Raw genomic sequence first — 26,740 nt, 5'->3', positions numbered from 1 at the left:
AATGGATGCATGTAGTATTATGTGTAAGCTGTTCTAGCGTCAGTATGATGGAAATTTTTAAATATGAAATTTTATCATTTGATCATTTAAGCAATGAATACAGAAAATTTTAATTTTTTTTTTAATTTTATGAATATGGATTAAAAAAAATGTTACGTTTATGAAAAGCTGTTTATGTTCGGCAATATATTTTTTAAAAAAGCATTAAATAATAAATAAGTAGGCGAAATAATTCACAAAACCTTATGAATAACACTAAATATAATATATGAGTTTTTGGTATCATGAAAAACCGCACTTTCAAGCTGTTTACCCTTACCCCCTATAAGCAGTTTTATTGGAATATCAATGAATTTGTTATGCCTTTTGTGGAAACCGGCGGGCGCCTTTCGACGAAACTTAGATCACTTTTTTTATTGTTTAGGTTCATTAGAAAATAAATTTATAAAAAAGTTTAAAATTTTTAAACTCGTTCTCAAGGCAGCCGTCGAGTTAAGAGGCCTAGGAAAAACCAGTAACCCCAACCTCCAAATTTCTTAAAAACTATATTTTTACATTTTAATAATTCTTTCGAAAATACTAACCTTATCATCAGTCGGGCTCCCATATCCAACATGGCCGTCATTCTCTCTGGTTTGTTAGTAGTGTTGGAAGGATCAAAACGGAAAAAGCAAAATATTTGGTAAAATAGTGAAGACTGAAAATGTTAATACTAGAAAATTCTAAATATATGTAAATGCACTATACGAAGGGATGTAACAAGTGAACGGCGAACTCGCAAAATAATGTTAAAAAAGTAATACTAATTATATCATCGATCCAATGGAAGACTAGCACGTTTCAGACTCCCAGGGAAAACTAAAACGATTCGTGTTCGCGTGGAAAACTAGCACAGTTCGTTATTTGCGTGGAAGACTAACAACGTTTCGGTTCTTTGAGCGGAAAACTAACATATTTCGTTTGTTTGCGTGATAATGATAAATCAATTGTGTAGAAAGTTTTTGAAACCTATGGCAACTATCGATGTTCACTTCTCCCTCCGGAAGAACCACAATCAGGTGCCAGGACATATGTTATAGAATAATTCTTGGCAAATACTAGCAGTTTTCAAGGACCCAGCTTAATTGCTGCCTCGATATCTGGCAACTCTGCCGCCCCCAATAGCTGGAGCCTTCACCTGGCGAGCGCAGGACATGAACACAGAACGTGCTCAACTGTTTTTTCCTGCAGCTCACACTTCCTACACTTGCTGTTACTGCTGATGCCTAACTTATAAGCATGTGATGCCCAGAAGGCAGTGTCCAGTCACAATGCCCTTCGTGAGCCGTAAGTCTTCTCTCTTCAGAGATATGAGCCACTTTGTGAGTCTAATATCCTAGGCTTTGCACATGATCTTAGAAAATTTACAGCCCGCGCTTTTGTCCATGCCTTTCCTGCTTGATGGATCATATACAACTTCTGTCTGCTTTTGATTTCTCCCAAACGGATTTGGACGTCTATCGTCGACTCGGCGAGTGTTGCACCCTACTTTGACAACGCATCGACCTTTTCGTTACATTCTATCCCTTTATGACCGCGAACCCAGTAAAGATGTATGGTCCGGCCTGAGCGAAGTTTTTGCAATGCTTCTTTGCCTTCCAGAGCACTTCTTGATGAAGTACTGTGTGAGATTATTGCCTTAATCGCAGCCTGACTATCAATATATATATTGACGTGACTGCAGCTTAAGCACGCTTTCTCCAGAATTTCTGCTGCTTTCTTCACTGCTATAATTTCCGCATGAAAAACGCTGCAGTGATCTGTCAGCCTGTACGATTTACTTATTTCTGCATCGACACAGTAAACAGCAGATCTGACTCCTTCCGTTAGTTTGGAACCATCGGTATACACGTCTATAATATGTTCTGCCATTTTTGCACCCCGGTACCAACACTCCGGCTCAATTGTGGCACCAATATCTCTTTGGAAGTTCAGGCTCGGGATCATATATTCCGTTTGCCCGATATTAGATGGTGCTATACTGCTTTGGCGGCCACCGTGGTGTGATGGTAGCGGTCTCCGCCTACCACACCGTATGCCCTGGGTTCACGCCCCGGGCAAAGCAACATCAAAATTTTAGAAATAAGGTTTTTCATTAGAAGACAATTTTTCTAAGCGGGGTCGCCCCTCGGCAGTGTTTGGCAAGAGCTCCGGGCGTATTTCCGCCATGAAAAGCTCTCAGTGAAAACTCATCTGCCTTGCAGATGCCGTTCGGAGTCGGCATAAAACATGTAGGTCCCGTCCGGCCAATTTGTAGGGAAAATCAAGAGGAGCACGACGCAAATTGGAAGAGAAGCTCGGCCTTAGATCTCTTCGGAGGTTATCGCGCCTTACATTTATTTTTTTTTATGCTGCTTTGGCCATAAGGCTTATGATAGGTAAAGGAACATTTGTTTTTGTTGCGCCCTCCCACAAATTGTCATCCTCCCAGTAGCTCTTTGGAGTGGGACTGCTCCATATTCTCTTGTTCCGGTTGGGAGAAATGGTTTTGCTGTATTTTCCGGAAAAGAATCCTTTTAGGACGGTCATACTCTTGTCAGTGTGTCTCGTGCAAGCGATGGCTGCATCGGACAGGTTGTTCTGGGCTAGATCCCAAAACCCGACGTCCTCGTAACTTTTATACATCTTTTGTGGCTCCTTGCTGTTCACGCCCAAGGGCGCCCCGTAGTCTACGCCTTAGCGCCCCCCAAATAAATCCTCCAGCAGCCCTGCTGCTCAGCAAGCCACAACTAGTACCCGCTGCTGCTCGCGCCCCATGGCGCTACCAAATCATACGGCCGCTCCGACTCATAGCAAGCACTGCTATAACAACAACAACAACAACGATGATTCTAGTATTCTTATCATATCAACGCTAGGTATGTCACGCTGGCAGCGCTTCCCAGAACCTCAGGAATTTTTTGTTCCCTCAACAACAACGATGTATGCATTTAAACTCAAGAGGTAAAAAATGAGCGTAGTTAGATACAATTAAAAAATAAATATATACATACTCCATGTTACTCGCAGTTTCCGAGAAAACTCGAATAACAAATTCACCCTCCTCATCCGGTTCAAATGTTGATGGTACGATTAAATAATGCCCAGGAGGAAGTTTAAAACGAGCACAAACCTGTTAAAACAATTTGTAATTTAATATGCCAATAAGACGAATATTTATAAAAGCAAATGAAACTCACCTCACGCGTATTAATGAAGTGTGGTGAACGTCCCACAGATGCGTGGTATTTAAAGAAAGTCAAATCTTGCGGTCTCGTATTTAAATCATGTTCTGTCAGATGATAAATAGCAAAACCGATTGTTAAACATTCCATACCCATATTTCGTTTGGAACGACGATTTTTCTGCATCAATGCTACAATTACGGTACACTTGCCATCATCATCATCCTCATCGGGATCAACCAATGTTATAACATATTGTGGATTAAGCCAAAAGGTATCTAAATAGTTACGACAACCACCTGCAGTCATACGCGCCGTCCATTCACCCTCAAACATTGCCATTTCCCATTTACGCTTGCCACTATTTTGTTGCGCCTCCGTAAGTGAATCAGGCGATAAGTTACAAATTTCAACACGATCAAAGTGATTAAGAAAATCTTGAAATGACATCCAAAATTCGCCATCACGATCGAACGTTAAACCGATTTCATGTTTTTGATCTTCGGGTATGTAACGCCATTCAGGTGAACTATCACTCCAAGGACCATTCCATTCGGCCTCATTACCCCATGGATTACGCATACGTATCATTGGTATTTTACCCTGACGATTGGGCACAGCAATATCAATTAAGCAAACTTTTGTTATAGAATATGCATGACCACGTATGAGACCCTCCCGGGTCTCGGCTTCTAAGACATTTGGATCAGGCTCTAAAGAGCAACCCATCAACGAGCTACGGTCAACTGCTTTGTGTAGAATATTGAATAGATTTGGTGGTGCCTCTTTCAAATCATACCATTCCGTTACGCCACCAGTAAAATCTTCCATAGCCTCACAAGTGCTGCCACCTTTTAATGCCTCATATGAGCCGTGCAATCTGAAAATATGAAAATAATGTTTGTATTTATTGGGAAACAATTTTTTTTCTTGAAATAACTTTTCAACCTACTTGGCATATGCTTTCTCCAACAAAGCGCTCCAGAACTCATTCTTCTCGGTGGAATGCATATACATTAATTCACCGCGATATGTTGGCAAACGATCATCGACCACCACATCGATCCATTTGCCATATTGCCAAAAACAAAAATGAAATACACCAGCGTAGTTTTCCTCAAAACTTTGATCTGGTGGCACAACACGAAAGAATAGATTCGAACTCTGTGTCAGATTTGCAGTCGCTGCAAGTAGCCAACAATCTCCAAGTTCGCCTTGTTGAACGTCGAAACGAGAATAGCCTTCAACAAAGAATTGGGGATCATCAGCTATTTCCTTTTTGCATAAATAGAAGTTAAGGTCAGTTTATAAATTACTATGTGTGTTTGTATGATACCTACATGTGGTCTCAGCCATTCTATATGACGATCAGGACGTTGTGAGAACATAAGCGATTCGTTGTTGGCCGGAAATAGTGGATCCTCGAAAAGTGATCCATTCGCAAGGCACATGCTACGGATGGCGTCAAAATCTTGAACGTCGGTTTGTACTCGTGTGCCGCTACCCCTTTCGCCCAGCTACAAATGTTACAGTTCGAAGAATATAATGAATATTAGTAAATAATTGTAAAAATTGTTCATCTATATAGACATATATTCATATGTATGTGTGGAATAAGTTATTCAGTGAATAGTAAATAACCAAGGATTTGCATTACAGAAAACGTCTCATGTGATTTAAGCAACCTATCATTAATACTTTTTCTTTAATACTGTGACAAATATTAGTATCACTAAGGGATACTATCATCACTAAGCCGATAATACGCAGCCACTCGTATGTACATAAACAAATCAATCATCATTTACACACATGCATACAAGGCAGTGGAGAGATACTCACAAACGCATGTCATCATCAGCGGAAGTAGTACTCACGCATATGGCTACAAACTACAAATATACATGTATATGGCTGGTAACCAAGCATGAAGTTCACGAAATTACTAGACCTTAGGAGAAATGGGTGAACGATGAAACCGAGAGTATAAAAGCAGCGTAAGCTGAGGCATGACTAATCAGTTTGATTTAAACGCGCAATTAGTTGTGAAGTATAAGTGCTATTGTGCAGTACCTTAAAGTAGTCTAATAACGACAATTTTGCATTACTGAATATTGGAGTTATTTATTCGACAATTTAGCAATTCGAACGTTTGCAGAAGGTTGGAAATAAGCGGAATTTCCCAAAATTCGTTACACTATCATTAATGCTTTTTATACCCAGCTGTACTTGTACACAAGGTATTATAACTTTAATTGGATAACGGTTGGTTGTACAGGTATAAAGGAATCGAGATAGATATAGACTTCCTCATATCAAAATCATCAGTATCGAAAACAAATTTCATTGAGCCATGTCCGTCCGTCCGTCTCTCTGTCCGTTAACACAATAACTTGAGTAAATATTGAGATATCTTCATCAAGTTTGGTACACGAGCTTATCTGGATCTAGAATAGATTAGTATTGAAAATGAGCGAAATCGGATGATAACCACGCCCACTTTTTATATATATAACATTTTGGAAAACACAAAAAACCTGATTTTTTAGTAAATAATACACCTAGAATGTTGAAATTTGACGTGTGGACTGATGTTGAGACTCTTGATAATATGGGCGTGGCACCGCCCACTTGTGATAAAATCAATTTTACAAATATTATTAATCGTCTCAAAATTCGGCAGAGAGGTTGCCTTTACTATAAGGAATGCTTTGAAGAAAAATTAACGAAATCGGTTAAGGACCTCTTTTATATAAAAGATTTTTAAAAGGGTCGCGGACGAATTAAATAAGCATATCTTTGCAAAAAATAGCTTTATATCAATGGTATTTCATTTCCCCAGTGGATTTGTAACAATAAATAGGAAAAACCTCAAATTTAAAAAAATGGGCGTGGTACCGCCCATTTTATGATTAAGCAATTTTCTGTTTCGGGAGCCATAACTCGAAGAAAAATTAACGGATCGTAATAAAATTACTTACTTACTTAATTGGCGTTTAACGATCTAAAGGGTTATAGCAGGAAATATTTCTAGAAAAAATGGACGAGATCGGTTAAAGACCACGCCCACTTTTATATAAAAGATTTTTAAAAGAGTCGTAGGCAAAAATAAGAAGTTAAATCTTAGCAAAAAAGTATTTTGTACCAATCGTATTTTGTGCCATTATAACAAGAAATGGGAAAAAAATCAAATCTTAAAACATGGGCGTGGCACTGCCCCTTTTTTACAATGCATTTCCCAACGTTTCTGGAGCCATGGATGATTATGTGTCTTCAACGCGAGTAGACGTGTTTTTCGGTGCGCTGCAGTTATTGTCTATTTAGTTATATATTTTGTCATTGTACTTGCTTTTTGGCGTTTGCGGGCTTTGCGTAAGGATTTTCATTGTTTAATTGTTTCTACTCAATCACTTGATACGAAGCTATTCTGCTTTTTGTGTATAATTATTTAATTTTTCCTAATTGCAAACAATATAACAAACAACAACAATATCACAAACAACAAATTTATCGAAGATGCCCGATACTAGAGCTTCCCGCCAAGTGGTATTTACTCCCAACAAAAATGCGAGTGCAGTCGGCAGATCTGTTTTAAAAGAGAGCTCGTTACCTTCATCTTGGATTGAGCTTATGAAGACAAATTGGAGATGCAGAGAACGGCCATCATTGAAGAGATTGCAGATCGTCTGAAAAGTTCTGAAGAGCGGCTTATGGCTGAAATGTCAAACCTAAAGAAGGCACTAAGCAAAATGGAGGAAAGAGTGGTTAAAGCAGAAGCCCAGGTTGAATGCAATGAACAACTGCGAAAGGAAATTGTGCTACTAAAAAAAAGAGTTAAATGAATGCCAAAACAAATCTGTCTCCAGTGACATAATAATTAATGGCCTCCCCGTCAGTGATGGTGAAAACATTAAAGGCACTGTTTAAAAAATGTGCCAATCATTGAAGGTGCCAGCATTGCCTATTTCCTCGGCGTTTCGTGTGTCTAACAAAAACAACAGCAAAACACCTGCATCTGTCATTGTACGACTGAACTCTTCTGATGATCGATCTACACTCTTTAAAGCAGTGGCCCGTTTTTGCAAAGAGAATAAGCGTCCACTAATTCATCGTGATGTAGGAATAAATTCGGACGGGAAAATACACATACACGAGTGCTAATCCATTTTGCAATGCAGTTGAGAAGAGAGAAAAAGCTCGTCGCTGCTTTCTCAATTCGTGGATATGTGTATGTTCGTGTACGTCCAAATTGTAAAGCTTTCAAGGTGCCTGATATCGAGAGTATTGAGCGTGTTGTTGCTGCAGACACCTGATTATGTATGATTAATGTTAAGTGTATCTAATATTATATATTCTCGTTATTTTTTCTCTAATCTTCTTTTTCAAACATTCTACTGTCCTCCTACACTCTCATCCTATCATATGTTTAATTGTTGTCACTACCGTTTTTTTCTCTATTTTTCAATCATGTGTTTAATTGTCTGTCTTTCTTTATTTTGTCATTCTTCCACTGTTTTTGCCATAGATCTCGCCCTGGCGCTAATGAAAATGAAAGAATTTTGATTGATATTTTTTGTAAGCAAAATCATGGCTTCAATGCAGTACATTTTAATGCACGTAGCCTTAGCCATGACAAACTTGATTTTGTTAGGTATGTTTTTGAGGATTCTGCGGTGGATGTGATTTGTGTCTCTGAAACATGGTTCTGCAGTGAGATTCCTGATCTCAACTTTTCGATTAATGGGTACAATCTATTTCGGAATGATCGTATGTACAAAAAAGGAGGGGGAGTTGCAGTGTACTGTAAAAAAACACTCAAATCTAGACTACTAAAAACTTCTAATTCCTTTGATGCTGAATATATTTTCACTGAACTGTCAGATGGAGTAAATAAAATTATGGTAATATGTCTTTACAACCCCAAAAAAACTTTTTCAATAGAATAATTTTTTGTTGATTTGTCCGAATTTGTAATTGATTATGAACGTATTTTGATTTGTGGTGATTTTAATGTGAACCTACTTGTTAATGATTTCTACAGTAGTAAACTACTTGACCAGCTTGCAACAGCAGGTCTATGTGTTGTCAATAGTGCTAACCCGATGAGATTTGACAATAATTCTGGACCCAGTCTTCTTGATTATTTTGTAACTTGTGATCCCTGGCACGTCCTAAAATTTGAGCAAATATGCTTTGTTTCTGACCATGATTTGATTTTCTGTACTATAGATGTTGAAATGAACCGTTCTGATTTAGATTGTACGTTTGTGTATCGTGAATTTAAATCGTTGAATGTTAATGCATTGTACTCCGATATATGTGGTGTTGATTGGACTGACTGTTGGTTTCTTGACACGGTTGATACCAAGTTAGATTTTCTTAATAATAACTTGACCAGATTGTTTAATGTGCATGTGCCTATTCGTTGTGCAAGTGTTATTAACAGTTCGTGTCCCTGGTACGATTCGAGAGTTCGATCGGCTATTAAAAAACGTCAAAAATATTATGGTAAGTGGCGTAAAAATAGGACAGATATTTCCTGGTGTCGATACAAAGAAGTGCGAAATGAAACAACAGCTATTATCAGGCAGGCAAAGTGTAGGTACAGTAAATCAAAGCTAGATCCCTCACTTCCATCCAAGGAGTTGTGGAGAAACTTAAAAAGGTTTAAAATACATGGCAAGGATACTACTAAGTGTGAAATAGATGTGGATGAACTAAATGACTTTTTTGTTAGCACTAACAATGACGTCAATGCTCGAGCCCTGCTAAAAGATTACTCCTCCTATGTCGGCCCTGATAACAAATTTCAATTTGATACAATTGGCGAGGTTGATGTTTTGAAGTCTTTATTAAGTATAAAATCGAAGCTTTGGGGGAGGATGGAATCTCTCTAAGATTTATTAAGATCGTAATGGAGTTTATACTAGGTCCGCTTACTCACATCATAAATTTCTGCTTCACCTCTTCATGTTTTCCCACGATGTGGAAGAAAGCAATTATTCTTCCTATTGCGAAAAAAACTAATGCTACGTGTGCAGGTGATTATAGGCCTATTAGCATACTGCCTACATTTTCGAAGGTATGTGAAAATTTAATGGCTGCACAAATTTCTTATTTTATCCAGCAAAATAAATTACTCAGTCCGTTCCAATCTGGCTTCAGACCAAAGCACAGCTGCTCTACAGCAATGGTTAAAGTATTGGATGATATAAGAACTAGTTTTGATACTGGCGACCTAACACTTCTTTGTTTACTAGATTTCTCCAAAACCTTTGATTCTGTGAATCAAAAGCTGCTATGTACGAAGCTGAAGTATTACTTCGGATTTGAGGATAGCTCAGTCAAGCTTATTGCCAGTTATCTTAAGGATAGAACGCAGAAAGTTAAATCAGGAAATTCTTTGTCGCAGTCTAAACCTGTGTATGCTGGCGTACCGCAAGGGTCGGTCCTTGGTCCAGTTCTGTTTAGTCTATTTGTGAATGATATTTTTGATGTGTGCCAGTATTTTTCAATAGAATCATTTTTTGTTGATTTGTCCGAATTTGTAATTGATTATGAACGTATTTTGATTTGTGGTGATTTTAATGTGAACCTTCTTGTTAATGATTTCTACAGTAGTAAACTACTTGACCAGCTTGCAACAGCAGGTCTATGTGTTGTCAATAGTGCTAACCCGATGAGATTTGACAATAATTCTGGACCCAGTCTTCTTGATTATTTTGTAACTTGTGATCCCTGGCACGTCCTAAAATTTGAGCAAATATGCTTTGTTTCTGACCATGATTTGATTTTCTGTACTATAGATGTTGAAATGAACCGTTCTGATTTAGATTGTACGTTTGTGTATCGTGATTTTAAATCGTTGAATGTTAATGCATTGTACTCCGATATATGTGGTGTTGATTGGACTGACTGTTGGTTTCTTGACACGGTTGATACCAAGTTAGATTTTCTTAATAATAACTTGACCAGATTGTTTAATGTGCATGTGCCTATTCGTTGTGCAAGTGTTATTAACAGTTCGTGTCCCTGGTACAATTCGAGAGTTCGATCGGCTATTAAAAAACGTCAAAAATATTATGGTAAGTGGCGTAAAAATAGGACAGATATTTCCTGGTGTCGATACAAAGAAGTGCGAAATGAAACAACAGCTATTATCAGGCAGGCAAAGTGTAGGTACAGTAAATCAAAGCTAGATCCCTCACTTCCATCCAAGGAGTTGTGGAGAAACTTAAAAAGGTTTAAAATACATGGCAAGGATACTACTAAGTGTGAAATAGATGTGGATGAACTAAATGACTTTTTTGTTAGCACTAACAATGACGTCAATGCTCGAGCCCTGCTAAAAGATTACTCCTCCTATGTCGGCCCTGATAACAAATTTCAATTTGATACAATTGGCGAGGTTGATGTTTTGAAGTCTTTATTAAGTATAAAATCGAATGCTTTGGGGGAGGATGGAATCTCTCTAAGATTTATTAAGATCGTAATGGAGTTTATACTAGGTCCGCTTACTCACATCATAAATTTCTGCTTCACCTCTTCATGTTTTCCCACGATGTGGAAGAAAGCAATTATTCTTCCTATTGCGAAAAAAACTAATGCTACGTGTGCAGGTGATTTTAGGCCTATTAGCATACTGCCTACATTTTCGAAGGTATGTAAAAATTTAATGGCTGCACAAATTTCTTATTTTATCCAGCAAAATAAATTACTCAGTCCGTTCCAATCTGGCTTCAGACCAAAGCACAGCTGCTCTACAGCAATGGTTAAAGTATTGGATGATATAAGAACTAGTTTTGATACTGGCGACCTAACACTTCTTTGTTTACTAGATTTCTCCAAAACCTTTGATTCTGTGAATCAAAAGCTGCTATGTACGAAGCTGAAGTATTACTTCGGATTTGAGGATAGCTCAGTCAAGCTTATTGCCAGTTATCTTAAGGATAGAACGCAGAAAGTTAAATCAGGAAATTCTTTGTCGCAGTCTAAACCTGTGTATGCTGGCGTACCGTAAGGGTCGGTCCTTGGTCCAGTTCTGTTTAGTCTATTTGTGAATGATATTTTTGATGTGTGCCAGTATGTCAATATTCATGCATATGCCGATGATATGCAGTTACATTTGTCAAGTCGTATCGGTCTTGTTGAAGATTTATGTTTCAAAATTAATAATGATCTGTCTGCAATCTCTCTTTGGGCTAGTGAAAATTCGTTGTGTTTGAATGCATCCAAGTCTTATGTCTTGCCTATATGTCATAGTGTTGTATATAATATTGACCTTCCTGCGTTGTATATTGGAACTAGTCCACTTAAATTTGTTGACAGAGTAAAAAGTCTAGGTTTTATTGTGAACTGTAAACTTACTTGTAATGACCATGTCAACAGGGTAGTTACAAATGTTTATGCAATATTACGGAAGTTAAGAGTCTCGGCCCCATCCACACCCGTTGAAACCAGGCGAAAACTTGTGCTGCAGTTAATTATGCCACTTATAACGTACGCTGATACAGTATATGGTAAAATGGACTCAGTGTCATACAACAAAGTTGCTGTAGCGTTCAACAATTCTACGAGATACGTTTACGGGATTGGTAGATATGATCACATATCTGCCTGGCGAACGAAAATTCTTAGGTGCAGCCTTGAAAATTATCTAGCCGCCAGGAATTGTATCTTTATATACAAATTATTATTGTGGACGACACCAAATTACTTATTCGAAAGGCTGAGACCAGTGAGATCACTGAGACATCAGAGTCTGGTCGTACCATCGCATAATTACTTAACTACATCTAGACTATTTTTCATTAGCGCGGTTAAATTATGGAATTCAATCCCAGATAATGTGAAGGCTAGACTAAATAGATTCAACTAAAAGGATGTAATACTCAAGTACTTCAAAGCTGTATGAAAACAATGCAAAAACATTGTAAGGGTGTTTAAGATACCTGCTTCTCTTTTCTTTCCCCTTTTCCCACTTTGATCTTGACTATCTTTTCTTTCGTTAAGGTTAGATGTATTCTAAATTTGTTATTTAGATTTAAGTTAGAATATACATATTTACACTGTTTTATGTTTAATAACCTAGTTGAAGTACTTCTAAAAGACTATATCTGTACTACGTTGGTAAATAAATAAATAAATATAAATATAACTCGACGAAAAATTAAGTGCACATGTATGCCTTTTAAGTTACGCCTTACAGTTACAGCGAATACAATATATAGCCTTTGAATGACCAAGGTACAGGCCATAGGTATGGACAGATCACTTTTATAAACGAGAATGAAAAAATACGGCATCTTTTTTATAGATTACTACCTCAGAATAGTGACTACCGTCATATATACAAACCAAGGCTAATGTGTGGCTTCAACATGACACTATATTAAGTGAGTACACTGGACTATCGAAACCGTGGACGGTGCCGAGGGAAAATGTGATGGTTCTTTGAGTATTCGAGATATTCAGCTCCCGCGAAGCTAGCTGATGCAGAAGTGAAATTTAGAAACATGTCCTAATTTTTCTCTAATATCAATGACAACAAGTGAAGGTGTCTAAATTCGGGTGTAACCGAACATTATATACTCAGCGTGAGCTTCTATTGCACTTTTCATTTCAGATAAATTACTTTTCTACATAACACGTGGCACCGCCCGATTAAAAAAATGTCTCCCCATTTCCTCTTACAATAAAACTTGATAAGTGAAATATCATTGATTCAAAACTATTTTTTGCTAAGTTATAGCTTATTATTCCAGTCTACGACCCTTTTAAACTTGTTTTATATCTAAGTTGCCGTGGTCTTTAATCGATCCCGTCCATTTTTACTATATTATTATTAAATAGGGAAAATCTGTGCACCCAATTTTATTATTTATTCGTTAAATTTTCTTCGAGTTATGGCTTCCGAAGCAGAAAGGTGCTTAGTCATAAAAGGGGCGTTGCCACGCCCATTTTTTAAAATTTGAAGGTTTTCCTTTTTATTGTTATAAATCCACTTGGCAAATGAAATACGATTGATATAAAGCTCTTTTTTGCAAAGATATAGCTTATATTATTCGTCCACGACCCTTTTAAAAAAAATCTCTTATATAAAAGAGGGCGTGGTCCTTAACCGATTTCGTTGATTTTTCTTCAAAGCATTCCTTATAGTACCCATAGTACATATAGTACCGCCTACCACACCGTATGCCCTGGGTTCACACCCCGGACAAAGCAACATCAAAATTTTAGAAATAAGGTTTTTCAACTAGAAGACAATTTTTCTAAGCGGGGTCGCCCCTCGGCAGTGTTTGGAAAGCGCTCCGGGTGTATTTCTGCCATGAAACGCTCTCAGTGAAAACTCATCTGCCTTTCAGATGCCGTTCGGAGTCGGTATAAAACGTGTAGGTCCCGTCCGGACAATTTGTAGGAAAAATCAAGAGGAGCACGACGCAAATTGGAACAGAAGCTCGGCCTTAGATCTCTTCGGAGGTTATCGCGCCTTACATTTATTTATTTTTTTTATTTCTTATAGTAAAGGCAACCTCTCTGCCGAATTTTGTTACGATAGGTTTAACGCCTTTTGATTTATGATTAATATTTTTTTAAATTGATTTTATCACAAGTGGACGGTGCCACGCCCATTTTAAAAAAAATTTTCAAATTTTTATCAAGAGTCTCAATATCAGTCCACACGTCAAATTGCAACATTCTAGGTATATTATTTACTAAATAATCAGGTGATTTGTGTTTTCCAAAATGTTATATATATAAAAAGTGGGCGCGGTTATCATCCGATTTCGCTCAGTTTCAATACCAATCTATTCTGGGTCCAGATAAGCTCGTGTACCAAATTTGGTGAAGATATCTTAATATTTACTGAAGTTAACGGACGGACGAACGGACGGGCATGGCTCAATCAAATTTTTTTTCGACACTGATGATTTTGATATATAGAAGTCTATATCTATCTCGATTCCTTTATACCTGTACAACCAACCGTTATCCAATCAAAGTTGATATACTCTGTGTGCAAAGCACACTGAGTATAAAAATCGTTTCAACAAGATAACCAGAAGAGCCCTGGAAATTGTGATTAAATATCTGTGCTCTTATACTTCTGAGGCAATCAACAGCCGCTTTCGGATTTGAACAGTTAGACCCATCGTTCCTTTCTTTTTATTGTTCAAATATTGGTTATGATTTCTGTTTTGAAAAATGAAGCGGTTATAGCTACCTTTTCCGTTTCATTATTTGACTAAAATGCACTAAGTGGTAGCGTGTTCCGAGTCTAATTCTAATTCTGCCATCAAAACCCTCTCAGTGAAAACTCATCTGCCTTGCAGATGCTGTCCAGAGTCGACTTAAAACATGTAGTCCCAGTATTTTGTAGAAAAAATTTAGAGGAGCACGAACCAATTTGGAAGAGAAGGTCGGCCTAAATCTCTTTGGATATACATATATCGCGCTAATCGAATACTCAAACATACTCTATAAATCAGCTTTCCATCAAAGGTTCTCTTCCGAGTTGGTTGATTTGGAGCTTCATTTAACTGATTTTGACGTTGCTTCAATTCACATTTTTCGATTTCTACCTTTTCGTTGTTCACACTCTCATCATCAATCAAAACCAAACTATTGAGAATAGCTTCAAAAGATAAACTTGTATTTAAGTAAGCAGTTGTTAATAATTTCGATGCATTTTCAACACTTCGAACATCCGCCTTAGTACACAAATTATTTTCGATATCGAAAAAACAAGAATCGGCCGCCAAAGTAGATGTGCGACTATAATCATACTCTTTTGTTAACATAATTATTATGTCCTATTGAATTTTTAATTGAATAAGCAATAACTTTAAAACAAATTTGACTTCGTTAGAATATTTACTATGGTTAAACTACTATCATCTCATTCAGATTGTAATGTCTATACTCTTTGATAACTTTTGCTTGAATGAATCCTGTTGGCTTATGTATAACATTCATTGGGTCCTTTTATGCTCGCTATACACATCGTCTAGACTCAATGACACTATCTTCAAAATAATTCAAATAACATCCCAACAAACACTGAAAACAAAAATCTCAAATGTTTGAGAAAAATATTGATTATCAGTTTGATATTCAACATTATTTATCATTTGAAACAAAATATTTTCTCGACTTTATCTCAAACGTCGATCTTCAACTTGAGAATAATTTGAAACTTACTTCAAATGATTGAGAAGACATTAATTCTCAGTTTGATATTCAGCATTATCAATCATTTGAAACTTTAGAATGGTTTGAGATATACTTGCATTTCGTTCCATTCTGGTTGAAAACCATCGATATCATGGAATATTTTCGTTAATAATAATGTGAATACTTTTTGCGCCAATTTTAAAGTACATAATAAGTGTTCATGAAACCCAAAAATAAAACAAAACATAGTACAACATGCTTATTTTACATCAATGCTATCGATAGTGTCGTCGATAGTGCCGTTGATAATTCATCGATCTCTAATTTGCATACTTTAGCTGGAAATGTAAACAAGCGATTTTATTGAGTGAATTTGGACATAAAGTGAAAAAATAAGGAAGTATTTATACATTTTAATAATATTAAGTGATATTGTACTACATTATGCATAAATCTAAACGGGTTAAAAGTGAAGTGAGGCAAATAATAAATTTGCTTACCGAAAGTGGCACAACAGAGGATTCCATTTTGTTCGGCTTTATTCTCGTTTGAGAAAAAGTTGAGAATCCAAAAATTCTCAATTTGAAAATAAAGAAAAATTCCATATTAAAATGTGCCTTTTAGCTTGAGAATTCTATCAACGGTTATTTGAAATGCATTTAAAAACTAACGTTTGAAATGAGAGAAATGGACTGAACGTCAAATGTATCTCAAACTGAGAATTGACAAAAATGTTTTTTGGGATGTAGATATTATACCTAGTATTTATATATGATTTTCGAAAGGAGTGTTACACGCATTTATCGCCACAAAGCAGTTGGGAATAAAACCGTTGGAAGCCAATGAAGGCAGCATTTACTAAAATATATAGGTCATGAACGCATGATTAACGCCAATTTGAATAAGCAGAAATCTCTCTGTTGGGGAAAATTAAACAAATCCTTGAGTATATTCAAAATGGCGTACAGTGACATCTTCTACGTTGCCATATGCTCAAAGTATTTTACAGTTAATCACTTTTCAAATATGTACAAATATTTTTCAAGTACATGCATGTATATGAACAGTGGCGGGAATATTATTAGAAGCAGAATTTCAACAAACTTAAATTGTTGACAGAGGCGTGCTAATGGAAAGATAGGTTAAGAACCTTACTTAAACCTTAAACTGGCTCGTCGTAGTGTTACCAGACGTCAACGACCAAACTGAGAAACCCTATCAGAAACCAGGACTTATGTTAACTCCGTTCTCATACTAACTGGACACTGCCTTCTAGCGTCACATGCTTGTTACTAGGCCACATCAGTAACAGCAGATGAAGGAAGTGTGAGCTGCTGAAAGAAACGGTAGCACGTTCTGTGTTCGTGTCCTGCGCTCGCAAGATCAAGGATTCAGTAGCAGTTAATCTAGGTCCTAGAAAAAGATCATGACTGTTTTTTTTTCCAATAACATAAGAGAACAAGTAAAGGTGTCTAAGTTCGGGTGTAACCGAACATTATATACTCAGCGTGAGCTTCAATTGCACATTTCATTTCAGATAAATTACTCTTCTACATAACACGTGGCACCACCCGTTTAAAAAAAAATTGTCTCCGCATTTCTTCTTACAATAAAACTTGATAAGTGAAATACCATTGATTCAAAACTATTTTTTGCTAAGTTATAGCTTACTATTCTAGTCTACGACCCTTTTAAACTTCTTTTATATCTAAGTTGCCGTGGCCTTTAACCCATCCCGTCCACTTTTACTAGAAATATTTTCTGCTATAAGGAAAATTTGTGTACACAATTTCATTACGATATGTTAATTTTTCTTAGAGTTATGGCTCCCGAAACATAGAAAATTGCTTAGTCATAAAAGCGTGGTGCCACGCCCATTTTTTAAAATTTGAAATTTTTCCTATTTATTGTTATAAATCCACTTGAAATGAAATACCATTGATATAAAGCTCTTTTTTGCAAATATAGCTTATGTTATTCGTCCACGACCCTTTTAAAAATCTTTTATATAAAAGTGGGCGTGGTCTTTAACCGATTTCGTTAATTTTTCTTCAAAGCATTCCTTATAGTAAAGGCAACCTCTCTACCGAATTTTGTTACGATAGGTTTAACGATTTTTGATTTATGATTAATTAAATTTGTAAAATTGATTTTGTAAAATTGATTTTGTCACAGGTGGGCGGTTCTACGCCCATTTAAAAAAAAAACAACATTCTAGGTGTATTCTTTACTAAATAATCAGGTTTTTTGTGTTTTCCAAAATGTTATATATATAAAAAGTGGGCGTGGTTATCATCCGATTTCGCTCATTTTCAATATCAATCTATTCTGAGTCCAGATAAGCTCGTGTACCAAATTTGGTGAAGATATCTCAATATTTACTCAAGTTATCGTGTTAACGGATAGAGGGACGGAAGGACGGACATGGCTCAATTCTATACTGATGATTTTGATATATGGAAGTCTATATCTATATCGATTCATTTATACCTGTACAACCAACCGTTATCCAATCAAGTTAATATACTCTGTGTGCAAAGCACGCTGAGTATAAAAATTGCCAAAGTTTTATGTAGACTTTAAAAACGAGAGATGATGCGGATATTAGAATATGCTTATGCACTCATATCAAATCACAATTGCTACGCGTTTCTAAATGTATGAGTACCACTGTACGTACAAAGTTGTTTAATGTTTAAAGTTCATGTTGAGTTCACCACATTCGAAGGGAGTGCGTATCAGCAAAGCCTTTTTCCATAAAATATGATAGCATGTAGGCACTCCTTAAAAAAAATGCGCTAAGTACATGGATACATATTTAACTATTAAAGGTGTAGCGAATAAGCGCAAAAGTGTGAATACCGATGTCAATTTATAAAAAAAAGCTAGTTTCCTGCCGCTATCCGCATAAAATCAAAATTTTTCAATCTAATCTCAGTGCGACCATATACCGACGAAGGAGAAGGACGATGAAGTAAAGGACGCCTTCTACGATCGAGTAGAACCCACACACGAGCGATGCCCACATCACGATATAAAAGTCGTGTTTGACGTCTTTAATGCCAGGGTGCGCAGAAAAGGTATTTTTTGCGCACTGTAGGAAAGTTGCACAACGAAGGCGGCGGGCGCTGATGGACTGGCTGCGGAACTAATAAAATACGGCGGAAAAGAGTCGGACGAGTACATGCCCGACGATTAGAATCTTATTGCTCCTTGTCCAGTTGTTGTTTGTTGTTGTAGCAGTGCTACGCCCCATCCATCACAAATTGTGATCAATATCCTCTAACGGGAGTCCAAGGAAACTTGCTGTTTCAACAGGGGTGGACCATAATGAGAGGGGTGTTAGAGGCGTTGGTTCCACAATACAGTTAACGAGATGGTTGGTGTCATGTGGGGACACATTACAAGCAGGACATATGTTTTGTATGTCGGGGTTGATTCTGGATAGGTAAGAGTTTAACCTGTTACAGTATCCAGATCGAAGTTGAGCTAGAGTGACTCGTGTTTCCCTACGGAGGAGAGTGCGTTCCTCTTCCGCTAGTTTTGGGTATTGTTTTTTGAGTACAGGATTCACCAGGCAATTCCTGGCATAGAGTTCCGTCTTTCGTATAAACGATGGATATTTCTAATTAGACCGTAATTGCCGAGATGATATTCGGACCTCGATGTGTGAGCACAGTATGGACAGTGATGCAGTTGATACAGCTAAATAGTTCAGTGGGCGAAGCTGGCGACTAAGTTGATTAACCTCAACCCGTAGTCCTGTCGGTATTTTCCAGCTGTAGTACTAAAGACCGCTTCACTTGGCACCTTAACGTCAAGGTGTTCAAGGAACAACAACAGCGTGTCTTTAGCCCACATCTGGAAAATGCCGCCATCACGATATAACATCTCCCTAGGTTGATGTTATATTGAAAATCTCCGTATAGATCTATTTTTGTCGAGACGCTCGGTCGCAGCCGTTCCGACTGCAAAACAAACATCGTCGTGCGACTTACGTTTCCTTCTCTTTGACTCCTGTGGCAGATGTCGTAGGGCTATTTTATCCACCTGTCCTGTATGGAGGTTATGTCTGCCTTTACCTTTACGAGGACAACAGCCATCGAAACCTTCCCCTGTAAGGGCACGGCAATTCCTTCTTCTTGTCCTTACCCCTTAACTTGCTAACATTTCTTAACAAAAAAAAATACGCTTTGAAAAATTTTAATAGCGATATGTAGAGTGGGTTCACTGTTTTTTAGCTACATACGGCTCTGTTCTCAGGTACCGTATTTCCTCATAATGCTTATGGAGATGACCCCTTAAGCCCCCGGGCGGTGTTGACTGATCACTCAGATGTCTGTTGGGATGCCCAGTTTTCTGGGTATTCAACAGGAACTGTTTGGTTAGGATTTCATTTCTCTCCCTACTGGGGAGTATTCTCGCCTCATTATATAGATGGTGTTCTGCGACGCGTAGCATGCAATCGGCTGGCCAATTGCTTTGTAAGTGGTAATGAGCGTTTCTTTATCTTTCCCTAAGTACTGCCAGCAAGAGATTTGAGGATTTTATTACGTCTCTGAATTTTCGGTACAATTGCGGCTGCATGCTCACCAAAATGTAGATCCTGATCAAACGTCACACCCAAGATTTTGGGGTGTAAGACAGTCGGTAGCGTAGTACCATAGACGTGGATATTCAAACTGGCCGACATTTGGGACGTCCATGTTGTAAATAAGGTCGCCGATGATTTAGTGGGTGAAAATGTCAGGTTTCGCGAGGCGCAAAAACTGGAGAGATCAGGGAGGTAGCCGTTTATTTTTTTGCAAAGCTCATCGATCTGTGTGCCTGGGCCTGTGGCCATTGTACTATGAAGTTTTCTGATGTAGCCATGCTGATGACAGGCTAGTTGCAAATTTGCTTTGAAATAGGGGAGCAAAATGGCTTCAAGGCTACTGGCGATAGGAGAGATATCGGGCGATATGAATCTCCTATGTTAACTGGTTTCCCAGGCTTTAACTAGTATCAGGGCCACGTTGGCCATTTTCCATTTTTCGGGAATGACAAAGGTGGAAAGGGACAGGTTGAAGACATGTGCTAAATATTTGAAACCCTCTTTACCTAGGCTCTTAAGCATCGGCATGGCTATGCCGTCTGGACCCACTGCTTTAGATGGTTTAGCATGACCGATAGCATCCTGTGCTGATAATGTGCAGCAATAGCGCAGTGAAAATTTTTATGTTGTTTAATTGCTAGTGATGATCACAAGGTTGTCAACATTTCATTCAACGAACGCACGATGTTGCCACAGGTGTTCAAACTTTGCCGAAGAACGTGATGCTCTATCAGGAAGCGTAACACTGCTGCAACAATTCGAACACACACTATCTTCCATACCGAAGACTCATTCCAATACATTAAACATTAAGTAGAATCAATTACACCGAAAAAAATGAAGCTAGTAAAATCAACAAACCAGGTTTTTTGCTCTTGATTTAACGAAAGTTCGTTTTCATGGGTATTCTTAGGGTGAAATAAATAACTGTTAGTTAACAGAGCAGATCTAGGCGAGCAACGTGATGTGATGGTAGCGTGCTACGCCTACCACACCGAAAGTCTTGGGATCAAGGCCTAGAAAAAGCAATATCAAAATCTTTAGAAACAAATTTTTTCAAATATGTAGGTAATAATTTCATAACGGGGGTCGCTCCGAAAATTTGGGTCAATTCACAAAAAAATTTTTAATTTTAAGATTTGAGTTGGTTTCCAATATAAAATTTCATTAACGCATAGCGCATACGGCGATCAGGAGACCTTGTGGATTGCCTAACTGTATTTATTTTTTTTAACAGAGCTGTAGCTTACATTTGATGAACATTTCCTTTTTGTTTCGTTGATTTGACCGTTGAAACACTCAATTCATAATCAACAATTTCTCCGTTTGATTCAACAGCTATTTGTGAATCCATCACAATAATAAATTGACAGAAATATCATAAACGACTGAGCCGATTTTATGAAATTTTGTTGTTGTCGTATTAACAGTGCTTTGCCCCACTCAATGGGCACTAACACTCACAAATTGTCATCAAAATACTCTAACGGTAGTCCAAGGAAACTGGCTGTTTCAACAGGGGCGGACCATAGGGAAACGGGTGTTAGAGGCGTAGATTCCACATTACAATTGAAAAGATGGTTGGTGTCATGTGGGGACACATCGCATGCAGGACATACATTACGTATGTCGGGGTTGATTCTGGACAAGTAAGAGTTTAACCTGTTACAGTACCCAGAACGAAGTTGGGCCAGGGTGACTCGTGTTTTCCTTGGTAGTGTGCTTTCTTCTTCTGCAAGGGTGGGATATTGCATATTAATAACGGGTTTCACACGGCGCGTCCTGACAAAGGCGTTTACCGATTCTGTGTGGATTTGGCTAAGGGCCTGCTTATGCTTGCCTGGATCAAACGGCAGTGTTGGCAGGTGCCGGATCTCGTCATAGTGCTTTAGGAGATGTTGCCTTAATCCCCGTGGAGGCGGTGATAAATCAAGCAGTTGTTTGCTAGGATGTCCTGGTTTGTGACAATTAAGCAAGAACTCTTTGTTCAGCATTTCATTGCGCTCTTTAATATTGAGCTCTTTGGCCTCACTATGTAGATGGTGTTCGGGAGTCATAAGGAGACAACCGGTGGCAGTTTTGATTGCAGCATTTTGTCAGGCCTGTAGCCTTTTCCAATGTGTATTTTTAAGACAATGCGGCCAGACTGGTGACGCGTAGCTCATGAGCGGCCGGCCAATTGCTTTGTACGTGGTTAGCAACGTTTTTTTATCTTTTCCCCAGGAGCTGCCGGCAAGCGACTTGAAGATTTTGTAGCGACTTTGTACTTTAGAAACAATGTCGGTGGCATGAGCCTTGAAGGGTAGAGTATTATACAACGTTACCCCTAGGATCTTTGTCTGACTGACAGTCGGTAGTGTGACACCATCGACGCGTACGTCCAATATTTGCGACATCTGTTCCTTCCACGTCGTAAACAGAGTGGCCGTGGATTTTGTCGGTGATAATGCCAAGATACGCGAGGTGATGAAACCGGAAAGATCGTGGTGATAGCTGTTTATTTTAGAAACTAATTCATCAACTGAAGGGCCAGGTCCTGTAGCCATAATCGTGCAGTAGTCGGCATAGGAAATGATTGTCGGCATAGGACTGATTGTGAGGAACCCCTTCTGGTGGGGAAGGGAGTTTTGATATGTACAAATTAAACAGAAGCGGGGATTGGACACCACCCTGTGGAACCCCCCGTTTAATTTTTCTAGGTTTAGAGATTTCGTTCCTAAATTCTACTGACGCCTGCCGACCACTGAAGTAATTAGCGGTCCATCTTTTTAGACAAGCAGGAAGGCGTGAGCTTTCTATGTCTTGGAGTAGCGTGCCGTGGTTGACTGTGTCAAAAGCTTTTGACAGGTCAAGTGCCACGAGCACCGTCCTATGATGGGGTTTTTGCTGATTTAACCCGTAATTAATCTGAGTGTCAATCGCATTGAGCGCGGTGGTGGTGCTGTGCATTTTACAGAAGCCATGTTGATGCGTGGCTCAGCGAAGATTTGCCGTAAAATAAGGGAGCAAACCGGTTTCCAATGTCTTTGCTACTGGCGAAAGGAGGGATATCGGTCGATTAGACTCGCCTTCGTTGGCTGGTTTGCCAGGCTTTAGTAGCGGGGTTGTCCTTGCCATTTTCCATTTTGCGGGAATGACGAAGGATTCCAGTGACAGGTTGAAAACATGTGCAGCAAAGGATTGGTTTGTAAAGGATGTGTAATCTTCCCAATTGGCTTTTTTAAAATTAAGGAAAGTCCGCTTTTCAGAGGTGATAAAATTGGCTCGGTCAATTGAAAGGAGTATGGGCAGGTGATCAGAAGCTAAAGTAAGGATCGGTTACCATTCAAGGGAATTTATGAGCCCTGTACTGACGATGGAGATGTCAGGTGAGCTAAGGCAATTACCTGCAATTCTGGTGGGGGCATCGCCGTTTATCGTGTCGTATTGTCTATTTGCTAAGCTAGCTGCCTGCCTCTACTGTCGACTGGCAAGTTGGAATGCCAAAGATCGTGGTGAGTGTTGAAATCGCCAAGGATAAGACGGTTTTGGCCACAGAGTAGCGTACTGATATCAGGGCGGTGGCCACTTGGACAGCAGGTGGCTGGGGGAATATAGATGTTAATTATTTCTAGGTCAACATCGCCTGACCGGATGGTATGCCTTGACTTTCTAAGGTATTATCCCTGCGGCTGATGTTAGGTTTTCACCGAGAAGCTTTTTATGGCAGAAATACACTCAAAGTGTTTGCAAATACTGCCGAGGGGCGACTCCTTTTAGAAATTTAGAAATAACTTGTTGCTGATATGGCTTTGCCCGGGGCTTAAACGGAGCACGCCACCACACCACGGCGGCTTTCGATAAAGGAAAATAGAAAGTGTGAGTAGGAAATGGAGATAAAAATGAAGAAAGTGCGAGGGGAAGATAGGAAAGAGGCAAGTGAAAGGAAAAGTATGACATATAAAAATGAATACGATTTCAAAAATTGCGTTAGTTTCATATAGTTTCGTAGTGGTTAATACAAATAAAGATGTTGAAAACGGTCGGCCAGGTGAATCAGGTATTTGATATTTGGTATAGAGATTCCAGATATGTATGTATGTATGTATGAGGAAGAAAATGTAAGAAGAGAATGGCATAGAGAGTGAAGAGGGAGAGCCTTACTTTTCAAAAGGAGGTAAACCAAATTTCAGGCAGAACAAAGTCTGACGGGTACTCTACGCTCATTTCAAAATTTACGGTGTTGAGGAAAAACACCCGAGGGAACACTTTTTGAATCGACGACAACCACTTTAGAGGCACACACTGGAATAAAACTGAAGATTTTTTGCTGTAGATAATTAAACGAAATAAAATCAAATCTAATATCTAATATCTAATATCTAATATCTAATATCTAATATCTAATATATATTATAAATGGGAAAGTTTGGATGTTAAGATGTTTGGATGTTTAGATGTTTGGATGTTTGGATGTTTGGATGTTTGGATGTTTGTCCAGACGTTTGTCTTTGTGACTCAATAACGCAAGAACGGCTGGACCGATTTGGATGAAATTTTGCACAAATATAGCCAATAGTCTAGAAGGATCTACTAGCTATATATTTTTCAAAAGGGGCGTGGTCCCCGCCCCCTTTAATTATTATATTTTTCCGTCTTTGCGACTGAATCACGCCAGAATGGCTACACGGATTTTGATGAAATTTGGGACACAGACAGTAGTCTACTAGCGAAATTTTTTTCGAACATGGAAACAGGGGTGGGGGTCCCACGACCCTTCGAGAAATTATTTTTCATAATTTTTACACATTATAACTTTACGTATACTGGCCTTCACCAATATCACAGACTCAAGGGGTCAAATAAGTCGAGGGCTTACAAAGTAAGCAGTGACACCCTCCGCCCGCCCCCGTTTATCTCCCCCTCTGTTGTAAAATCCATAAATTGTTATAACTCAATCTAAATTTTCTCCTAAATCAATAGTTTTTGGTATCTGGTACATACAGAACGAGATCTAGACAATTTTGGAGGAACGATCAGTGGTCCTCTCCTCTACTCCCGCCATCCGCCCGCCATCAATTGTTTTTATTAGCACGCTTTTATTAGCTTTACCTGTGTGTTTCTATCTAACTTTTTATTCGCTCCAATGCGCCTGCTGCCTTATTAACATGGTTTTATAATTAGTTTCACCTTATTTGTAATCCCGTAAGGGTCATATCGAGACCCTTCCGGGATCATTTCTGGACGGTTTTCGGGATCGGTCCGGGATTACGCCGGGGTAATTTCGGGACTTTTTCGGGACTATTTCGGGATCATTTTGGGACCCTTCCGGGATCATTTCTGTATAGTTTACGGGATCCGTCCGGGATCCCGTCGGGGTTATTTTGGAACATTTTCGGGACTATTCCGGAATCATTTCGGGACTATTTCGCGATCATTTGGGGACCCTTCCGGCATCATTTCTGGATGGTTTTCGGGATCCGTGCGGGATCTCGTCGGGGTCATATGGGGACTTTTTCGGGATCATTTGAGGGCTCTTCCGGCATCATTTCTGGATGGTTTTCGGGATCTGTCCGGGATATCGTCGGGGTCATTAGGGGACTTTTTCGGGATCATTTGGGGGCTCTTCCGGCACCATTTCTGGATGGTTTTCGGGATCCGTCCGGGATCTCGTCGGGGTAATTTGGGGACTTTTTCGGGATCATCTTGGGGCTCATCCGGCATCATTTCTGGATGGTTTTCGGGATCCGTCCGGGATCCCGTCGGGGTCATTTCGGGACTTTTTCCCGACTAATACGGGATCATTTGGGAACCCTTTCGGCATCATTTCTGGATGGTTTTCGGGATCCGTGCGGGATCTCGTCGGGGTCATATGGGGACTTTTTCGGGATCATTGGGCTCTTCCGGCATCATTTCTGGATGGTTTTCGGGATCTGTCCGGGATATCGTCGGGGTCATTTCGGGACTATTTCGCGATCATTTGGGGACCTTTCCGGCATCATTTCTGGATGGTTTTCGGGATCCGTCCGGGATCTCGTCGGGGTCATTTGGGGACTTTTTCGGGATCAACTTTGGGGCTCATCCGGCATCATTTCTGGATGGTTTTCGGGATCCGTCCGGGATCCCGTCGGGGTCATTTCGGGACTTTTTCGCGACTAATACGGGATCATTTGGGATCCCTTTCGGCATCATTTCTGGATGGTTTTCGGGATCCGTCCGGGATCCCGTCGGGGTCATTTCGGGACTTTTTCGCGAATAATACGGGATCATTTGGGAACCCTTTCGGCATCATTTCTGGATGGTTTTCGGGATCCGTCCGGGATCCCATTAGGGTAATTTCGGGACTATTAGGGGATCATTTGGGAACCTTTCCGGCATCATTTCTGGATAATTTTCGGGATCCGTCCGGGATGCCGACGAGGTCATTTCGGGACTATTTCGGGATCATTTGGGATACCTACCGGCATCATTTCTGGATGGTTTTTGGGATTCGTCCGGGATCCCGTCGTGGTCCTTTCGGGACTTTTTTTCGACTAATACGGGATCATTTGCGGTCCCTTTCGGTATCATTTCTGGATAGTTGTCGGGATCCCGTCACGGTCATTTCGGGTCTATTAGGGGATCATTTGAGGACCTTTCCGGCATCATTTCTGTGTTGTTTTCGGAATCCTTTCGGGATCCCGTCAGGGTCATTTTGGGACTTTTTTGGGGCTAATACGGGATCATTTGGGGATCCTCTAGGGGTCGTTTCGTGACTTTTTCTGTTTTATTTCGGGATCATTTGGGGACC

General features: G+C 39.2%; 1 protein-coding gene across 4 annotated transcripts in view; it reads right to left on the bottom strand.

The window, feature by feature from the left end:
* Positions 1-26,740, bottom strand: part of CalpA (calpain-A) — a 97,120-nt gene that overhangs the window by 42,496 nt on the left and 27,884 nt on the right. For 3 of the 4 annotated variants that reach the window (XM_067771581.1, XM_067771582.1, XM_067771583.1), the window contains exons 3-7: positions 4,544-4,720; positions 4,156-4,478; positions 3,219-4,083; positions 3,033-3,151; positions 585-630 (exon numbers count right to left, since the gene is read on the bottom strand). In XM_067771581.1, the coding sequence (XP_067627682.1) occupies positions 585-630; positions 3,033-3,151; positions 3,219-4,083; positions 4,156-4,478; positions 4,544-4,720 (1,530 nt within the window). Of the gene's footprint in view, positions 1-584; positions 658-3,032; positions 3,152-3,218; positions 4,084-4,155; positions 4,479-4,543; positions 4,721-26,740 lie in introns of all 4 variants that reach the window. The other variant, XR_010950574.1, reaches the window with a different exon arrangement.

The sequence above is a fragment of the Eurosta solidaginis genome, chromosome 3 (genome assembly GCF_040869045.1).
Source record: "Eurosta solidaginis isolate ZX-2024a chromosome 3, ASM4086904v1, whole genome shotgun sequence".
NCBI classification, from domain to species: domain Eukaryota; kingdom Metazoa; phylum Arthropoda; class Insecta; order Diptera; family Tephritidae; genus Eurosta; species Eurosta solidaginis.
The sequence above is the reverse complement of the archived record's forward strand: the minus strand, read 5'-3'. Positions and strand labels throughout refer to the sequence as shown.